Here is a 15,998-nt window from a genome sequence, read left to right as displayed (position 1 = left end):
CCATTAAATCCTGTTAAGGTTTATCGGCATTAAGTCTGCTAAAATATATTCTATTCTTGTATTCTCTGACCGCATGCTCTTTTTCTGACTGCTGTTAATTTATTTCAGTTTGTCTCATACATGGCTCAGGAATGCAGAAGCCTAACCCTCCAGACATCACATGGCTTTGAACTGCACCTCTCACTGAGCAAGGTTATTAACAAATGCTCTAAATTCAGAATGTATGATAGCTATTTTTATCAGCAGTATTGTACAGAGCCAGCAAAGTCTACAATATAATTCACCTTGAAGAGGAGGAGCTGGAAGGCATTTGTTTAATTAGCAAGGATGGGAGTCAGGGGTCAGAAGAGCCACCATGAGCTCACTGAAAGCATCAGAGAATCTAAAACCTTTCCATGTAATTGGGTATCTAGCACAGGTTAGGGAGAATTCACGTAGGCACTTGGACTTGAAAAAAATGGCCTGCCCTGCAGCCCTCGCCCTCTGAGCAGGAAAACAGGAGACAAATACTCATGTATTTGGTGCTTCAGATGTTTAATCCAGAGATACACAGACAGCTTTGAGAAATTCAAATACACTACAGCAAACAAAGGCTTCTTGGGGAGGGAGTAACAGCACAGAAGGATTTGGGTTATGAGCAAAGGTGTGCGCTGCCAAACCACCAGCGATCAGGTCTGTAGGGCTGGATGGTGAGGGAGAGTCTGAAGTGTTTACTGGGCAGAAGGGTCCTTCAGAGCAGCGGCAGGGAGCACAGCTGGGGGCGTCTTCTGGCAGCCAGGACCGGCTGTGACTGTAACACCCAGCTCTACAGAAACCAGCACCGTCACCAGGTAAGAACAGTGACTAGTCCTTTATTTTTAAAATGTTCTGGGCAAAACCTTTGCCATCCAATGTGTTTATAGAAGATCTGGGAATGCTCTCACTGTAAAATAGGTGTCACTGCAGTTAGTATTTGAACTAGGGATATTAACAGGACACATCGAGCAAAAGGACTTCGCAAAATATTGCAAAACTGGCAGTTTGCCTTAGTGACAGCGAAACCCACTCCGGGTTGCTTCTACTTCTCTACTTTCATGTTTAACTGATGGAAACGAAGCTTTCAAGACTGCAACGATAGGCAGAGTTTTACCTTTGACAGCTGAGAAAATACCGATTGTCTTCTGTCCTTTCTTTAAGAGTTTCCTCCTGCGTGGGGCAGGGCCGGGCGGCCCCGGGGGCTGGGGTGGGACCGGGTGTCCGGTAACGGCGGCGGCTCCCGGCAGTTCCGCGGCACCCTCTGGGGCCGAGCCCGAGAGCGTGGGGCCGCCCGGCCTCCGGCGGGGCGCGAGGGGCGCAGGGCGGCAGTCCCGGAGAAGGGCGGGGTCTTCCCACCGCCAGTCCCTCACTGCCCGCCCCGCCGCACGGAAGCCGCTGCCCGCGGCGGCCCCGCCCCGCCCCGCGCCCGGCGCTGGCTCCGCCGCAGGGGGTGGGCGGGGCCGCTCCGCGCACGCGCCGCTGGGCGGGGCCGCCGTGGGGGCGGGGTGATTCCCCTGAGGGCCCATTGGCGCGTGGGCGCGCGTGGGCGGGGCCCGGGCCGGAAGCGCTGCCCTGAGCGGCTCTCCGCGGCGACGGCGCGTCCGCTATGGAAGGCCCGGACCCGGGGTCGGGGTCGGGGGTTGCGGGGCGGCTGCTAACGGAGGATGAGATGGCCGAGGTGAAGAAGGATGTAAGTGGTGGGCTGGGCCGGGCCGGGAGGCCGAGGCGCTCGGGGCTGGGGCGGGCTGGGCCCCGGGCCTGGGCCTGGGTCTGGGCCTGGGCCTGGGCGGGGGAGGCGGAAGCTCTGCCAGAGCGGCGTCCGGGAGTGGAGGCCGGTGTGGAGGCGGGAGCCGGGCCGGGCTAGGCCCCTGTCGCGCTGCCTGGAATTCCCCGTCGCCTTCCCGTAGGGCGCCGGCGGGGGCGGCGGGCCCAGCCCTGGGCCCCGCGGCTGTGGGTTGGGGCCCCGCCGCTGTGGGTTGGGGCCCCGCCGCGGCATCCCGCAGCTCCGGCCTCCGGGGGCATTCCCGGTAGGAGGCTGACCGCGGCTGGTGAAAGCTGAAGCCTGGGGCCAGGTACTCTCCTGAGCGTTCCGTTTTCTTTTGGTTTCTTCTAAGCGCTCCGCTCCCTTGTCGCGTCGCAAGGCCGGAGTGGCGAGGGGTTGATGTTCGTCGTGTCTCTGTACAGCGGTGAGGCGTAGGAGAGGGAGTAGGTGATGAGTAACTAATACGGCATCCGAAGGTTAGCTGCAGCTGTGTGTGCTTCTCTCGGTGCTAAGAGATTCTCTCTTGCAGAGAATGAATGTTTGGATTAAATAGTTTTCTTGAGGCTTTTTATTCTATATTTTTCTGATTTCTTTCCTCCATATTTAATCACTGATATCTGATATCTGAGGGCAGACTTCATCCTGATTCAGTCTGGATTTACTTATCTCTTTGCTAGACTGGGAAGCAAGTAATGTGCTCACTAAACTCAGGTGATTGGTTAATTCCAAAACAAAATTAGTTTCTGTTTATAATTTACAGTCTGTTGATTGACTTATTTGGGGGTTTTGTGTTCCTTTAAAGTACAATAAAGAGTGCTTGAAGTTCGGCTTTGGTTTCTAACTAGCTTTATGCATACATAATTTTCTTTAAATGCTTTGTCATAGTTTTGTGAGGCATGTTTTTCAAGTTATTACTTGCTTCTGTGGAACTACAGGGTAATACTGCAATAATTAGCATCCAGTAGTTACACACACACAAAAAGATAAGAATTACTTAAGTCAGACTATACATATAACGTGATATATATGTTAATTTGTGTTAGTGACTGAATTCATGGCTGCAATTTACAGAAGTGCATATTTGTTGCTTCAACCCTTGCTCTTACAGGGTCTCCCATAGTAATTTGAGGACTTGATGGAAACCTAGTACGTAGAAAGAAATAACGCTAGTTTTATCATCAAAATACAATCCAATAAATCTGACTTCAGAGTCGCTTCTCTCAGATTTGAAATGTTGTGGCTTCACGATACAAAGTGCTGGTTCAGTGTGAACTCTCTTAGCTGTTTCAAACCTCTTCAAGTAACTTTGAGAGGATCACTTCAAACACAAGTGCTGCATTACTCTATGTGTATACTATGTGGCATCATACCTCAGGAAGCTAGCTTGCAAGGATAACTAGGTCTGGGTAAGCCTGTCTTGAGAAATTATAAGGGTTAGAGTCTTTAATTCGAGAGCTGGGAAGGAGGCAGTGAGCCATACAAAATCGTCAGTACAGAGCAAAGTATGGTTAAAGCTTCTGTTTTAATATGTTTACTCTTTCTGTCCCTCATAAAGTGTTAACCTATGAGGACAATGCAGAGGGGAATTCAGAACTGATACACTTTATACAGTGAAAGACTCGTTACAGGAAGATGTTAGTCAAAACGCAATAGTCTTTCTATTCAGTAACAACTCTATTTTTTTAATGTTGAAATGTGGACTGACTTACGTAAGAGTTTGTTGATTGATCCTTCTGGTGGTGGGACGAGATTTCCATGAGAACTGAAGAAATCTGTATTGCCTTCTACAGTCGTAACCATTCAGGCATGGGCTTGTTGCAGCTGGACTCATACATTCCAGAGCCTCCTAAATTGGTATAAGCTGCACTGTTGCACTTTTCTGCTCTTATCACAGTTGTTATGCCACCCCTAGTGCTGATGTGACTTCACTTTAAACTGAATCAGGTAATTAATCTGGCTGTGGGAGGGGGGAAAAAAGACACCAATTCAGTTTCTTGATGATCTTCTCATCCGCCAGTACTAGGGAAGGGGTAGGAGCACGCAGCTGTCATGCAGGGGGAGTGTTCCTTGCGCTTAAACTGGCCACCATGGAGCTGCAACCTTTCATTTTTGAGTTTACGTTGTATTCAATCTAGTGGTCATAGTCTACTACCAAAGCCTTCCTTTGTCTTCCATGCATGCTCCTCTGATGTTTTCTTTAACAACTGTGTAACCGCATTGATTTGTATTTGTTGAATCCTAAAGAGCAACTAGAAGAACACATCTATCTTCTGCTATACTTAGGGGAGCAGTCCAGGAAGTGTTTAAGAGTTCTTGGTGCTTTCCCAAGCACTGGTATGCCAGACAGAACTTTGCTGTTTGAAATAATCTGTCTTAAAGTGCATTCTTATATCTAGCTTTTCTTCCGCTTCTATTTACTGAGCTAGTAAATGGCTATAAGGCAGACAGGCGTTTTCAAATTTTAATTTTTAAATGATGCTGTTATGGAATCTGATCTCAAAAAGCAGGAGGATATTTGAAAACTTTCTTCAGTAAAGAAGTTTTGTTTCTTTCCATCTCTTCACATGTCTTAAAGATGGTTTTCCTTCTGGCTGTCAAATATTTTTTTCTCTTTTTTTTGAATCAAATGAGATTGGGGGGGTAGTTTTTTTCGCATCAGTAATATTCAGGTAGTGGGTATCTGCTTCCTTTGTAATTCTGCACAGTGAAAAATGTTGGTGGGGGAAATTGCCAGTTTTGTAGTATTGTATAAAATGAGAGCTTGTTTTTGAAGCACAGGGATGTTTGTGACTCTCATCTTCACAGAGTGGTAGATATTGAAACCAGAGAGTTGTGAGCACATGCATTAATTCTGTTTTGATGTTGATATTTCAATCTGTACATTAACAAGACTGCTTGATAAGATGAATATCATCTACATTTTGGGGATGTTGTTGCTTGTATATACCTTCTGAACAAGGTGGAGGAAGATTGGTTTTTGGTTTGATAACTGCAAAATAAATTGGTCAGTATAGGAGAGGACACTTGATCTTCCAAGGAGGAAATCAAAGTGGTGACATGGCAGTCTTCAGTTCAGACATGGCTCCTATAAAACTCCCCTGAAATAAATTGGTAGTCAGGTTAGAATTGGATATGGTTACAAAAGATAGCATGTTTCTCCAGGAAGAAGATCTCTGAGGAAATGTGATCCCATACGAAGTGTTACAGTTCCTGAAGATGCAGAGTGGCACTGCTGCTGAAGTGCTCAAGACAGATGTCTGTGCTTAGTCATGTTAATTGACTGCATCTGAGGGTTTTTAGATGATGGATGGAGTCCCATCCCATAGGCAGGTTGTTCCACCTCTTTTTAGCTGGTTGTAGAGAGGACTTACACAACCAGTTTACCCTTGTGAACTGAGGTTATGCTGCAGAGGGTAATCGTTTTGCTTTGGCCAGAGTCATCAGTTGCACTAACTTTCAGTGGTCTGTGCAGGATTAGAGGTGTGCAAGTTGCTTCAGGTGTTTAATATAAATTCTTAAACCAAAACAAGGCAGTTTGATGAAGACAGAAAGCAGTCAGTAAAGTTGTTGAGAGCAGGTACATCCGTGGATGAAAGTGCAGGTATTTTGGATGCCAGTAATCTGTTGAATTTGTAAATAGTGGTGTTTATTTAACAAACCTTCTAAACAGTGAGTAGATTCATGCTGTTCTTCAAGACTGCTTTTACTTAATTTATGGAAAACATTAGTAATTGCAATAATTTGAAGTTGTGCCTCATGAATGCAAATAGTGTGGAAATGTTGCAGTTGGGTAGTTAGTGAGAATGAGTGTATCTGTAGACAAAGTGAGTTGTGCTGTTGTGTTTTGTTGGTATAATTTCTCTTCATTTTTACTTGGTGACTGTTCTGAAATGTGATAAGACTTGATTTTCAGTAAGTATTCACCTTATTACTTGAGCATGTGTTAAAAGTCCTAAGTTCAATCAAAGAAAACATATGAAAGGGATAAGTAAATTCGATAAGGGGTTTTTTTAATTTTTCTTTTACACTGGGAAGAATCTCTGCTAGGTAACCTGCTGGCAGCTCTAAAAATTGTTTCATTAACCTGTATCAAAATCATACAGGTTTTAAACACAGACTTCTAAATAAATTGAAAGATTGGCTAATACTAGTTTGTTTTGTTTTTCAGGCTTTAGAAAGGATGCGTCCTTACCTGTGTGATAAAATCATAGCTGAGAGACACTTTGATTACCTACGTTCAAAGAAAATACTCACTAGAGAAGACACAGAAGAAATTTCTTCTCGATCTTCCAGTAGGAAAAAAACTGGGAAGTTATTGGACTACTTAGCAGAAAACCCAAAGGGGCTAGATGCTTTGATTGAATCTATCAGACGAGAAAGAACACAAAACTTCCTCTTACAAAAGATAACTGACGTAGTGTTAAAAGTCAAAAATGAAAAACTTGAAGCTCTCAAAGGTGAGAAGTTTATAATGACATTTTGTAAGACATAAGTTTTATTTTGAGGACCTGCAAAATTAAACTCCAGCAGTTCTTTAAATCATGTTTCTTAGTACAGGTTTGGGGTTTTTTTTTTTACTTCCTCTAGTGTTTAGGACAGCATTCTTAGAAATATCACCAGTTTGGGTTTAAGATCCTAATGCATGTATCCTGGCTTTGCCTTTTTGCTATCTGAACACATCAGAAATAACGAATTGCGAGAAGACCCTTTTGTACTGTTATGATGGATAAGTCTGTTTTCACATTTCAGTTTTGCTTTCTACGAGGTTCTAGTTCAGAAGTCGGAATAAGTGGTTATCTTCCATCTTGCATTTCTCTTGAAGCAATTTACTGCAGTGGCAGGATGCTCGGGTTTTGTTAAACTTTGCACCTCAGCAGAAGATAAGCCAGCAAGTGCAACCTGAGGCAAATTTCTCTGTATGTGGTCAATGCCAAAACTTAAAATTAGACACTGTAAATGTATGCATATGTTGTTTCATACAGGCAGAGAGGTTTTGTTGACACACAGGGCTTGAAGTGACTATATATACTCCTATTTTAAGGCAGATAAGGAAAGTATAAGCTTTCTAAACCCAAACCTTTAGTTCCCCTTCCACACCCACCAAAAGAGAAATAAAGAAGGAAGAAGTATATTTTAACACTAGAGATGAAAGGCCTGAAGTCTTCTCCGTCTTCAGGTAAAACAGCCTTCAAATGTAGTCTGCTTTAGAGTAGAACCATCTAGCTGAAGCTTTTAAAAGTTTGAAGAACACAGTAAGAAAAAATCTATCAAAAGATGGGTCAGAGGGCTAAAGTGACTTCTTAAAATGAAGCTTAAATTATGGTGCATCTTTGTCAAATAGTAGCTGGTAGAGAGAAATCATTCACGTCAGCCTAGATAGCCTGCATGTATTTTTTAATTTGTCATGAATATTGGGATGTCACAGGTGAGATGAAGAGGTTAGTTTGTTAAAAATACAGTTGATCTTTGACCATCTTACTGATGTTAAATCAGAGCACAGTTTTAAGACTGCACCATATTGTAATTAAATCCGGTCTCTGTTTTTTGTCTTAGGTCTAAGCTGCAGCACCTGTATGACCTCACTGTATGGAGGAACAAATAATCTTTCCAGATCATATTCTGATGAATCTAATTTTTTTGATAAAACAAAAGACAAAGAATCTACCCAGATACATCATCCAGAAGAAGATTATAGCACTGCCGCATTTATGTCTGCTGTCTCTCTTCATTCAATGAATTTGCCAATTGCAGAGATGGGAAATGCAGAGAGTGCTGTTCTCTCAGCCACCCTTCCAGGGCCTGGAGACCCCGGTGCACCCCCTCTCCCCCCAGAGCTCCAGTCAGAGCAGCAAGAACCGTGTACCAGTTCAAGTGACAATTGCTTTCTGCCTTTAAGATCACGTTCTCTTCAACCACAGTGAACATAGTGACTTTTGTCTGTTCATCCAAATAGTGCTGAAGTTTTGTGTGATGTCTTATAAAGGTTTAAAAAAGTTTTAAAACTGTTAATTAGCAAAATCAGGGGAAACTATGCTATTTACTGTTTCTAGGGAGTAGAGTTTTTTGTAATTGAATGACTCTGGAGCTGCTTGGTTTTATGTTCTTTAGAGCGCTTTTTTCAAAAGATCATGCAATTATACCAGCAAAGGTTTGTTTTTTAAACCAATATATTTAAGATTTTACATTAAGCTGCAGATAATTAAGCTGCAGTTATAGACAAATTTTTTTTTCTTCCTACAGAAACTACAAACCTGCTTTTCTTAATGTTTCTGCGATAGGTGAATTGGGAATGATGGTTAGGAGAAGTAGTGTGTATTGAAAAATAACTTTCTGAACTAAAAGCTTAGTCCTTACCAAAAAGCTTACTCATTTGCCAAATTAAATGTTTTTTCTGTGGGATGAATTTTGCCCTCTATGTATGTGTGTGCAGCTCCATTTGAAAAAAAAAAAAACAACAAAACCAAAAAAAAACCATAAAAGAAAAAAAAAAAACACCAAACCAAAAAACCCAACCCTGAATTTGGCCAAATCTGTAGCTATGCTTATTTGCAAGAAGTCTCTTAATTGTCTGAACTTTGTCCTACTAGTAAATCAGAAAGCACTCAGTATCGCAGTGATTTGAGTTAGCAAGTACACTTCCACAAGTCTTGACATATTATTCTTGTATATTAGTTAGAGGTTTCTGATTTGAGATGCACTTTAAATATAAATTCTCCTTTGTACTGGAAAAGGAATGTAAACTGCTGTAACAGCATCATGCGGGCTGTAAGAAAATGTTACTGTATAATGCTATTCAGGAGCAAATCTTGTATGTTTTGTTACAGTAGGTAAGTAGAGGAAGAGTCCTGTAGCAAGAAGTATCCATACCTGAAGGACTCTTGGAAATGTTGCACTTCAGATACCTACTCTTCAAAGCAGATAGCACAGGTTTACATTTCAAACTGTTTCTCGAGTCAAATGCATTTTAAACTATTTCAACATGGGAAGGTTCTCATTTCTTGACACAATGTAACATGCTGTATTCCCTTCATACTCTACTCTTGAGTTGCAATCTACTTCTTATGAAGTTGGCCTACAATCACTTTGAAATTACTAGGCAAAGACAAACTCTTACTCAGAAATGTGTACAGTTGTGTTCTGCAGTTCTACACTTGAAAGTGAGGGGATGCTTTCAGTATATCAAAGAGTAGGTTTGAATTTAAGGCTTTAAATTATTTTGGCTCTCATACAGTGCTGTAGCCATGTAATTCCATTGAAATTGAAACCCAGGTAATACTCAAACTCCTTTTGTGGAGACAGGCCATCTGCAGGACCTCAGTACAGTCTCTAAATGTTTTTTCATGTTTACTCTGGTTTTTGGAAGTCGGTTAAAATAAATGGCAATGTTCAACTACACTCCATACTTTAGTATATAAATAACTTACATTTGATAAAGATGTGGGCTTCTGTTTAGTGTTTATAAAATTCCTTGTTTTTCTTGTATGCATCTAAGGTCACAGACTGTCAGGATGGTAAAAATGCTTTTCAACAACACTGCTTGGTTCAGAAAGCACTCTTGAAGTTAAGTGCCTAAATATGCAAACAAAATTTTGCTCTCTAACATGAAATTAAGGGTAGGCTTAAATTCCCCTCTTCCATTAACTTGAACTGTAGTTGTACATACTCAGGATGTCTGAAAGTTGATTTGTCTAAATGCCCACTGTAACCACCTAGAGCTGTGCTTGGGGTTCGGGTCCCTTCTTGGGCTCCTGTAAATGGAGGGGATTGAGCAAGCTTGGCCGTAACAAAAAGAGCATCAGCTCAGGGTGAGGACTGCCTTGCAGATCTAAATCTCAGCCTCTGAGGTGTGCTGCCTGCCCCAGTGCCACAAAGCCTGCCTCTGCAGGGATCGCTCCTGCAGTGGAGCCTGTCAACCTGAGACTTAAATGAATGTATTATCTTACTAGATGTTTATAGCATACATTTTTTTAGAAGTCTGAAATGTTTTTATCACTTTTGGAATAAAGTTTTTTGTATAATTGCCTCTTTTCCTGTCTGCCTCTCATTATTAAAATGCATAGGTTGTAAGAGCAGTTCATGCCAGTATCTGGATGTGTGGGTTTGGTTTTGTGTGTGCAGGAGGCTTTCGTTCTCATTGTCTTGTAAGAGAGGTTTGCCTTTGGTGGAAAGACTGACTTGCTGTGAAGCGCCTGTGCCTGCAGGACTGCCTTCAAGAGCAGTGCAGAGGGAGAACGTGCATGTGACATTAAGACCTCAGCTGCTTAACTGCACTCGAACACCAAGGAAAACGTGTTTTCTCTCTACTTAGGCCTGCAGGTGTAAAAAAGGAGAAATGGCGGTTGTCTCGGTTTCACGTCTGATTTTCTGTATCTGTCTCTGCCCTCTTACGGGGGAAAAAATCCCCGAGTTCCTGGGGGCGAGCCCTGCCCCCGCCCCGGGCGGCCGCCGCTCCGGCCCCCGCCTCCCGCTGCCGGATCCCCTGCCAGTGCGGACCGGCACCTCACCCACGCGTGGGTCTCGCCTCCCGGGGCCAGCGCGGAGCCCGGCCCCGGGCAGGCGGCAGCGGGGCGGCCGCGGCTGGGCGGGGGGCGGTCGGGCCCCTGCGGCGGCAGGCCGGAACGCTCGGCGCGGCGCCGGTTTCCGTGCGGGCGGTGTCGCGGCGGCAGGCCCCGCCATGGCGGCGGAGGGGGAGGATCCGTTGGGCTACTTCGCGGCCTACGGCAGCTCCAGCTCCGACTCGGAGGCCGACGAGCCGCAGCCCGACGAGCGCCAGGTGGGGGGCGGCGCGGCGGCGGGGGGCAGCCCGGGGCGGCGGCCGCGGCTGCCGCCGCCCGACGAGCTGTTCCGTAGGGTGTCACAGCCGCCCGCCTTCCTCTACAACCCGCTCAACAAGCAGATCGACTGGGAGAGCCGCGTCCTGCGGGCGCCCGAGGAGGTGCGGAGGCCGGGGGGGGGGGGCCGGAGGGGGCGCGGGGGCAGCCCGAGGCGGCGGCGGGGCCGGGCCGGGCCGCGCCGCCTTGCAGCCGCCCCGGGCGCCGAGGCCTGGCGTGACGGGTGCCCCGCCGTCTCCTGCAGCCCCCCAAGGAGTTCAAGGTGTGGAAGAGCAACGCCGTGCCCCCGCCGGAGACCTACAGCCCGCCCGAGAAGAAGCCCCCGCCGCCCCCTGCCCTCGACATGGCCATAAAGTGGTCCAACATCTACGAGGACAACGGCGAGGACGCGCCCCGGCAGGCCGGCAAAGCCAGGTTTCTGCCGGATGAGGAGCAGGAGCCGCTGGAGTCGGGTGAGGAGCTGGCGTGAGGCAGCACCGGCGTGTGTGTGTGTTTCAAATTCGTGAGCGCAGGGAGGCGAAGCGGGGGGGTGGTGGGTCCGTGCGTGGAGCCCTGCCCGCCCCCCGCCCGGGGGAAGCTCCGCGGCCTCGGCTGCCCCCCGCGAGGGCCGAGCAGCAGCTGCAGGGGCCCCTCGGCCTCAGCCCATGGTTCCCAGAATCAAGCGAGAGTCTCCAGCAGCCTCTCTGCTCCCCGTCCACTGGCGTTAGCGGAAGCAGGGAACGATTAGAGTCTGTAGAACTGCAGTTGTATGAAATAACAGCTTTGGTCATGGTGCCGTTAAAACAGAACGTGGTACGAGAGGTTCTTTAAGCACTGCTGTCTCGACCCTAGGTGTAGATGTAGGTCAGATTATTTTTATCATGTGTGCAAAACCTGGGGACCAAGAAAGGAATTAAATAAAATGTCCATGTGACAGATTACTGAAGAAAATATTTACTATTCTCTTCACTTTTAGTCATAGTACAGGCTGTAATAGTAATCTAGGAAGTAAAGAAATATTTGACAGGAGAGATTTTTTTTTTTTTCTTTTCTTTTAAATTGCTGGAGAAAGAGAACAGACAGTAACAACCAAGAGGAAAAAAAAAAAAAAAAAAAAAACAGAAGAAGAAATTCTGGGCTTTCAGGACACACAATAATGTTTTGGTTCACCAGTAAAGTTGTCAGCAAACCTTTCCAAAAGGAAGGGGTTTTTTTACTGTCTTGCTCCTTTTTCTGTTCTGAGTGTTCCTTCCGCTGTGACAGTTTTTCTCTCTGTCTTACTCCATTTGTTCTGTATGCTTCCCCCCCCCCCTTCGTTTCTCTTAGTCACTCTTCATCCAAATACTAAAAAAATCAACTGTTAATTGACCTTGACATTACTTCCTGCTTCTAAAATGTCATCTTCTAGATTTTTGTCTTATCCAAATAACATTTTTTTTAGAACAGGTACTGTACCATATCATAACAAGGCCTCTTCTTAGTCATCCTCAATGGTCATTCCTATTCTGTCCCCATATTGTCCACATTCCAAAAATGATGATGTTGTTGGTTAATACTACTGTCTTTTTACCAGGCATCTCAGATGCGGCTAAGTCAGTTGTTCTGACATGAGGATGGTGTTTAAGACAGATACTGGCTTTGCTGACTTTGATTAACTCTGTCTTTTGTTTAAAGATGGTGAAAAAGATGATGAACCAGCTTCTGCTAAGAAACGTAAAGTAGACTCTGGGGAGCAGACAAAGAAGAAGAAGTTATAAAGCAGGGCATGCTGGATTTAGCCATAATGAGGGTTTCAATGAACTTGGATTCCTCTGCCGGAATGGGAAACAAATACATGTTTACTGAATTTCTCTCTCCTGTTGGGTAGGGAATTTTATTTCTGTAGTATGCTTGCCTTTTGGAAAGCACAAAATTAAGTGGACAGTGTCGTGATAGAAACTCATCTACTGAACAAAATTTAAACCTGTTTATTTAAAAGAGGGGTTTAGAAGAGGGATTCATTTTAATGGATACTTGTGCTCATGCAGGTTACAGGGCTTCATGGTATTTTGTTTATCAAGAAACCTAGTAACATGAGCTTATCTGGACTGACTTTTTCATTGTGTCAAAACCTTTTATAAAGGAGTATATACTAAAGATTCTTTAAGTACTGTCCTGTGATATGTTTGCATAATGTTGTTTTGAAATGTATGTAAAGACTGCAAATAGGTCACTGGAATAAAACTACATTTGAAAACATCTGCAGTATAAATATTGCATTGCATGCTTGGTGAATAGGAGGGATGAATTCTGTACCATATGCATTTCAGTGATGTATTTCTTATGACACAACAGATTCCTCAGGGTTTTGTTTGTAATAAATACACTACTGCAAACTGAAGAAACATGGACCTAGTAATGTTGTTTAATTTTTGATGTTATGTGATCTGCATCAGTGAATCATGAGACTACTGATGCAGGAAGAATTGAAGAATTTAATGTATTTTTCCTAAAATTGATTATAGATTCTAGATATTTATGTGGAAAAAATTATGACAAAGCTGTGATGGAGTCTTTACTGCCAAATTGTATTATTTCAGTTCAAACAGTTGGTCATCTTCTCAAAGTGCTAGTCAGTGTATGTTGCATTCGTGGTATGCTGCTGCATGGATTTTTGGGTCTGTATATGAAAAAGTATCAGCAAAACTGGGTTGGAGGGAGGGTTGGTCTAGGTTGATTTTCAAATAAAGCTTCTGTGTCTTAGGAAATCTGCAGTGAGATTAGGCCTACTAATAGAAGTTTATGTAATTAAACAATATAATCATTCATAATTTTTATTTTCCTTCTGTCTTGGACTAGCTTTAATTTGACAGAACAGGCTCTGCATGTATATGTGCTAATATGATGTTAGTATTTTTTAAAGTGATTTTTGAAACAATTCCTTTGAACCTTGCTATACAGAAAAATTTATTAATTTTTAGTGAGTACTTGAATTTAGCAACAAGTTACACAATTCTAGCCTTGGCAGTGTGATAATGCTTTCTCTGGATCCTTCTCTACCTGCAGACTCCCCAGCTGCTCTTTGCCAGTTTCACAGACTGCCAGGCCAAATCTGGGATATATTCCACCCCTTCTTGTGCTGCTAGTCTGGAAAAGATTTGAAAAATGGTACTTGTACACAGCTGAGGGTTCCCTGTGCCCCAGCTCTCCTAGCACAAACCCAAATATCTGACACTGTCGTAGCAAGCTCCAAGATGAGGGACAGTGTTGCAGGCAAAGCTTATGAGGTGCCAGATCTGTGTAGTTTCTCAGAATCTCGGGTTGCCATGGCTGAGCTGGAGCAGGGACTCGGCTAGCAGGCAGTGGAGCTGAGCTGGCTGCCAGGATGCAAGGGGAAGCCTCCCACTCCCTTAATGACAGCCCTGCTGAGTTCCAGCTGGGATGAAGACCCCTTTGCAGCAGTCAAATACGACTGCTTGTTGAAATAGAGCTTCGTCTAGGTGGACAGCCAGTGTAGCATGACAATTCAGGAATTGTGTGTATCTGCATTTTTTTGAGTTGAGAGACTTTAAGTGCCCATACTTCACTTTGTCTAGAATACTAATGTAAATTCTCCTTCATTCTAGCAATAGTGTGTGAAACTTCAACTAAAAATTACCGTCTAATGCAGACCAGTTCTCACAGGAATAGTTGTCTCCATGCACTTCTGGATGTGGGTTGTCACAAGCTACTTGGGTAGCTGGTCTCTAGGTCCTGGTTATCTCAGATCAAATGGTTTCTGTGAGCTTTGTAAGCAAAGAAATGAAGAATGTTTTTCCTGAACGTGAGTCTCTGAATTAAAAGGCTCATTCTAATCTGCTTTTTTTCTGTACCTGCTGTCCTAATGTTGCTAGGTTGAAGGTGCTAATCTTCAAAGAATGTGGTATAAGAAAAGACTGCTTATGCTCCTTTTTTTAACAGGAGAGTCTTTATACTTTAGCTGGCATAGAGAGCTGAGGGTAGGGAATAGCAGCAACATCCTCCTTTCAGATACGAAAATCAGATGTTTGGTCAGTTTTCCAAAGGTTCATTTTGTGTCCAGGCAGCAAGTTGCAGATTATAGAATGTCTAGCAAGATGCTTTTTGAGAAATCTGCCTCTGCTATCCTATATGTACAGAATTTATTCTAGGGTTACGTGGGATGAATGGTACCATTTCTTGAAATGTGAAGGATTTGACGTGAAGTACACAGTTTGGTGGACTGCCTAATTCTCAAGTCTTACAATAGTTCTGTTTGCTACTGAAGTGCTCTTGGAAGAGCATTACAGCTGAAGGTTAATGTCACCAGCTCTGGAAATAGGATGCATTCCCACGACTGCCGTGACCAAGGAGGCTTTTGTCCTTTTATTGTTTGCTCTGCTATTCTACCAGGTAGCTCAGGAAGTTACCATGCTAATCATTCCTTTTGTTTTGAGATCATATGATATACGTGGTATCCAGTTGTCTTAAAGTTAACACCATCTGATACTCAGTTTCCAAGGAGAAAACCAGCATGGCTAATCTGGGAGAAGAATGATTAATTGTATTATTTACAGGTTGAGGAAATCTTCATTGTAAGCAGTGACCATGGCAGCTTCCCTATTCAGGAGAAACGGCAAAAGCAACTAGGCTTCTTAAGACAGACATCTGAAACAAGGCTGCTGGAGCCTGTCTGAAGCTGAGTTATCTGGGTGGACTGGTTCTGCTGCAGGAAGTTTTTTTGGGGGAGATGCTTCAGTGCATCATCTTCAGAAGATGATGAGAGAAATGCTAGTGCTGCAGCTTCTGAAGCAAACAGAAAATTTCTTGCCATACAGGGTATACAAAAAAGCCCAGAGCAGGGAGGGGACTGACCTTTCTGAGTTCAGAGATAAGAGTGTGTGCCTTTTATTGTAAGTAAATGAGATTGCATAAAAGAAATGTTATGCTTGTATGATCAGTGACTTTTAATGCAAAACATCAGCACAGAACTCCTCACAGTGGAAAAATAATGCTAAAGTCCTAACTCTGGTGAGAAAATGGCTGGAAAGGCACAAAATGTTTCCAGTGATCAGCTTTGATAGTGTGGTACTTACTAAGCAGTACTTTCTTCTGAGGGGGAAAAAAGCACAGGTATTTACAGCTGGTACAAAGAAGCCATTTGAAAATGACTGGACTGAGTTAGATAGAATGTAGCTACTAGCCAGGAGAGGAAGAAAAGGAGAGAAAGCCCACTGATTTTGTCAAGGATCTGTAAGATCTTATTCAGACACCATGAAAGGCTTCTAAGAAAAATGGGTACTAGGCTAAATTATAAATGCTCATTTGGAGTTGGGCTTCTAGATCGAGATTAATGATAACACATACATAGCATTTATAGCTATGAAGCTGTAAAACAACCAGCTGTCATTCAAGTTCCTCAGTAAGTCACTAGA

At 44.0% G+C, this 15,998-nt stretch overlaps 2 protein-coding genes across 3 annotated transcripts; both read left to right on the top strand.

Moving 5' to 3' along the window:
- Positions 1 to 1,580: 1,580 nt before the first annotated feature.
- Positions 1,581 to 9,799, top strand: BCL10 (BCL10 immune signaling adaptor). Of its 2 annotated transcripts, none has more exons than XM_074908188.1 (3): positions 1,581 to 1,705; positions 5,946 to 6,234; positions 7,364 to 9,799. In XM_074908188.1, exons 1-3 carry the CDS (start codon positions 1,622 to 1,624, stop codon positions 7,696 to 7,698), a joined length of 708 nt encoding a protein of 235 aa, XP_074764289.1. In that variant the 5' UTR covers positions 1,581 to 1,621; the 3' UTR covers positions 7,699 to 9,799. The 2 variants fall into 2 exon arrangements, with proteins under 2 accessions (XP_074764289.1, XP_074764288.1); XM_074908187.1 differs by having other exon boundaries at positions 7,331 to 9,799.
- Positions 9,800 to 10,272: 473 nt separating this feature from the next.
- C5H1orf52 (chromosome 5 C1orf52 homolog) lies at positions 10,273 to 13,281 on the top strand. Its single transcript, XM_074908186.1, has 3 exons — positions 10,273 to 10,712; positions 10,853 to 11,060; positions 12,262 to 13,281. Exons 1-3 carry the CDS (start codon positions 10,452 to 10,454, stop codon positions 12,342 to 12,344), a joined length of 552 nt encoding a protein of 183 aa, XP_074764287.1. The 5' UTR covers positions 10,273 to 10,451; the 3' UTR covers positions 12,345 to 13,281.
- Positions 13,282 to 15,998: the final 2,717 nt, after the last annotated feature.

This window comes from Athene noctua, chromosome 5, assembly GCF_965140245.1.
Source record: "Athene noctua chromosome 5, bAthNoc1.hap1.1, whole genome shotgun sequence".
Taxonomy (NCBI): Eukaryota; Metazoa; Chordata; class Aves; order Strigiformes; family Strigidae; genus Athene; species Athene noctua.
The sequence above is the reverse complement of the archived record's forward strand: the minus strand, read 5'-3'. Positions and strand labels throughout refer to the sequence as shown.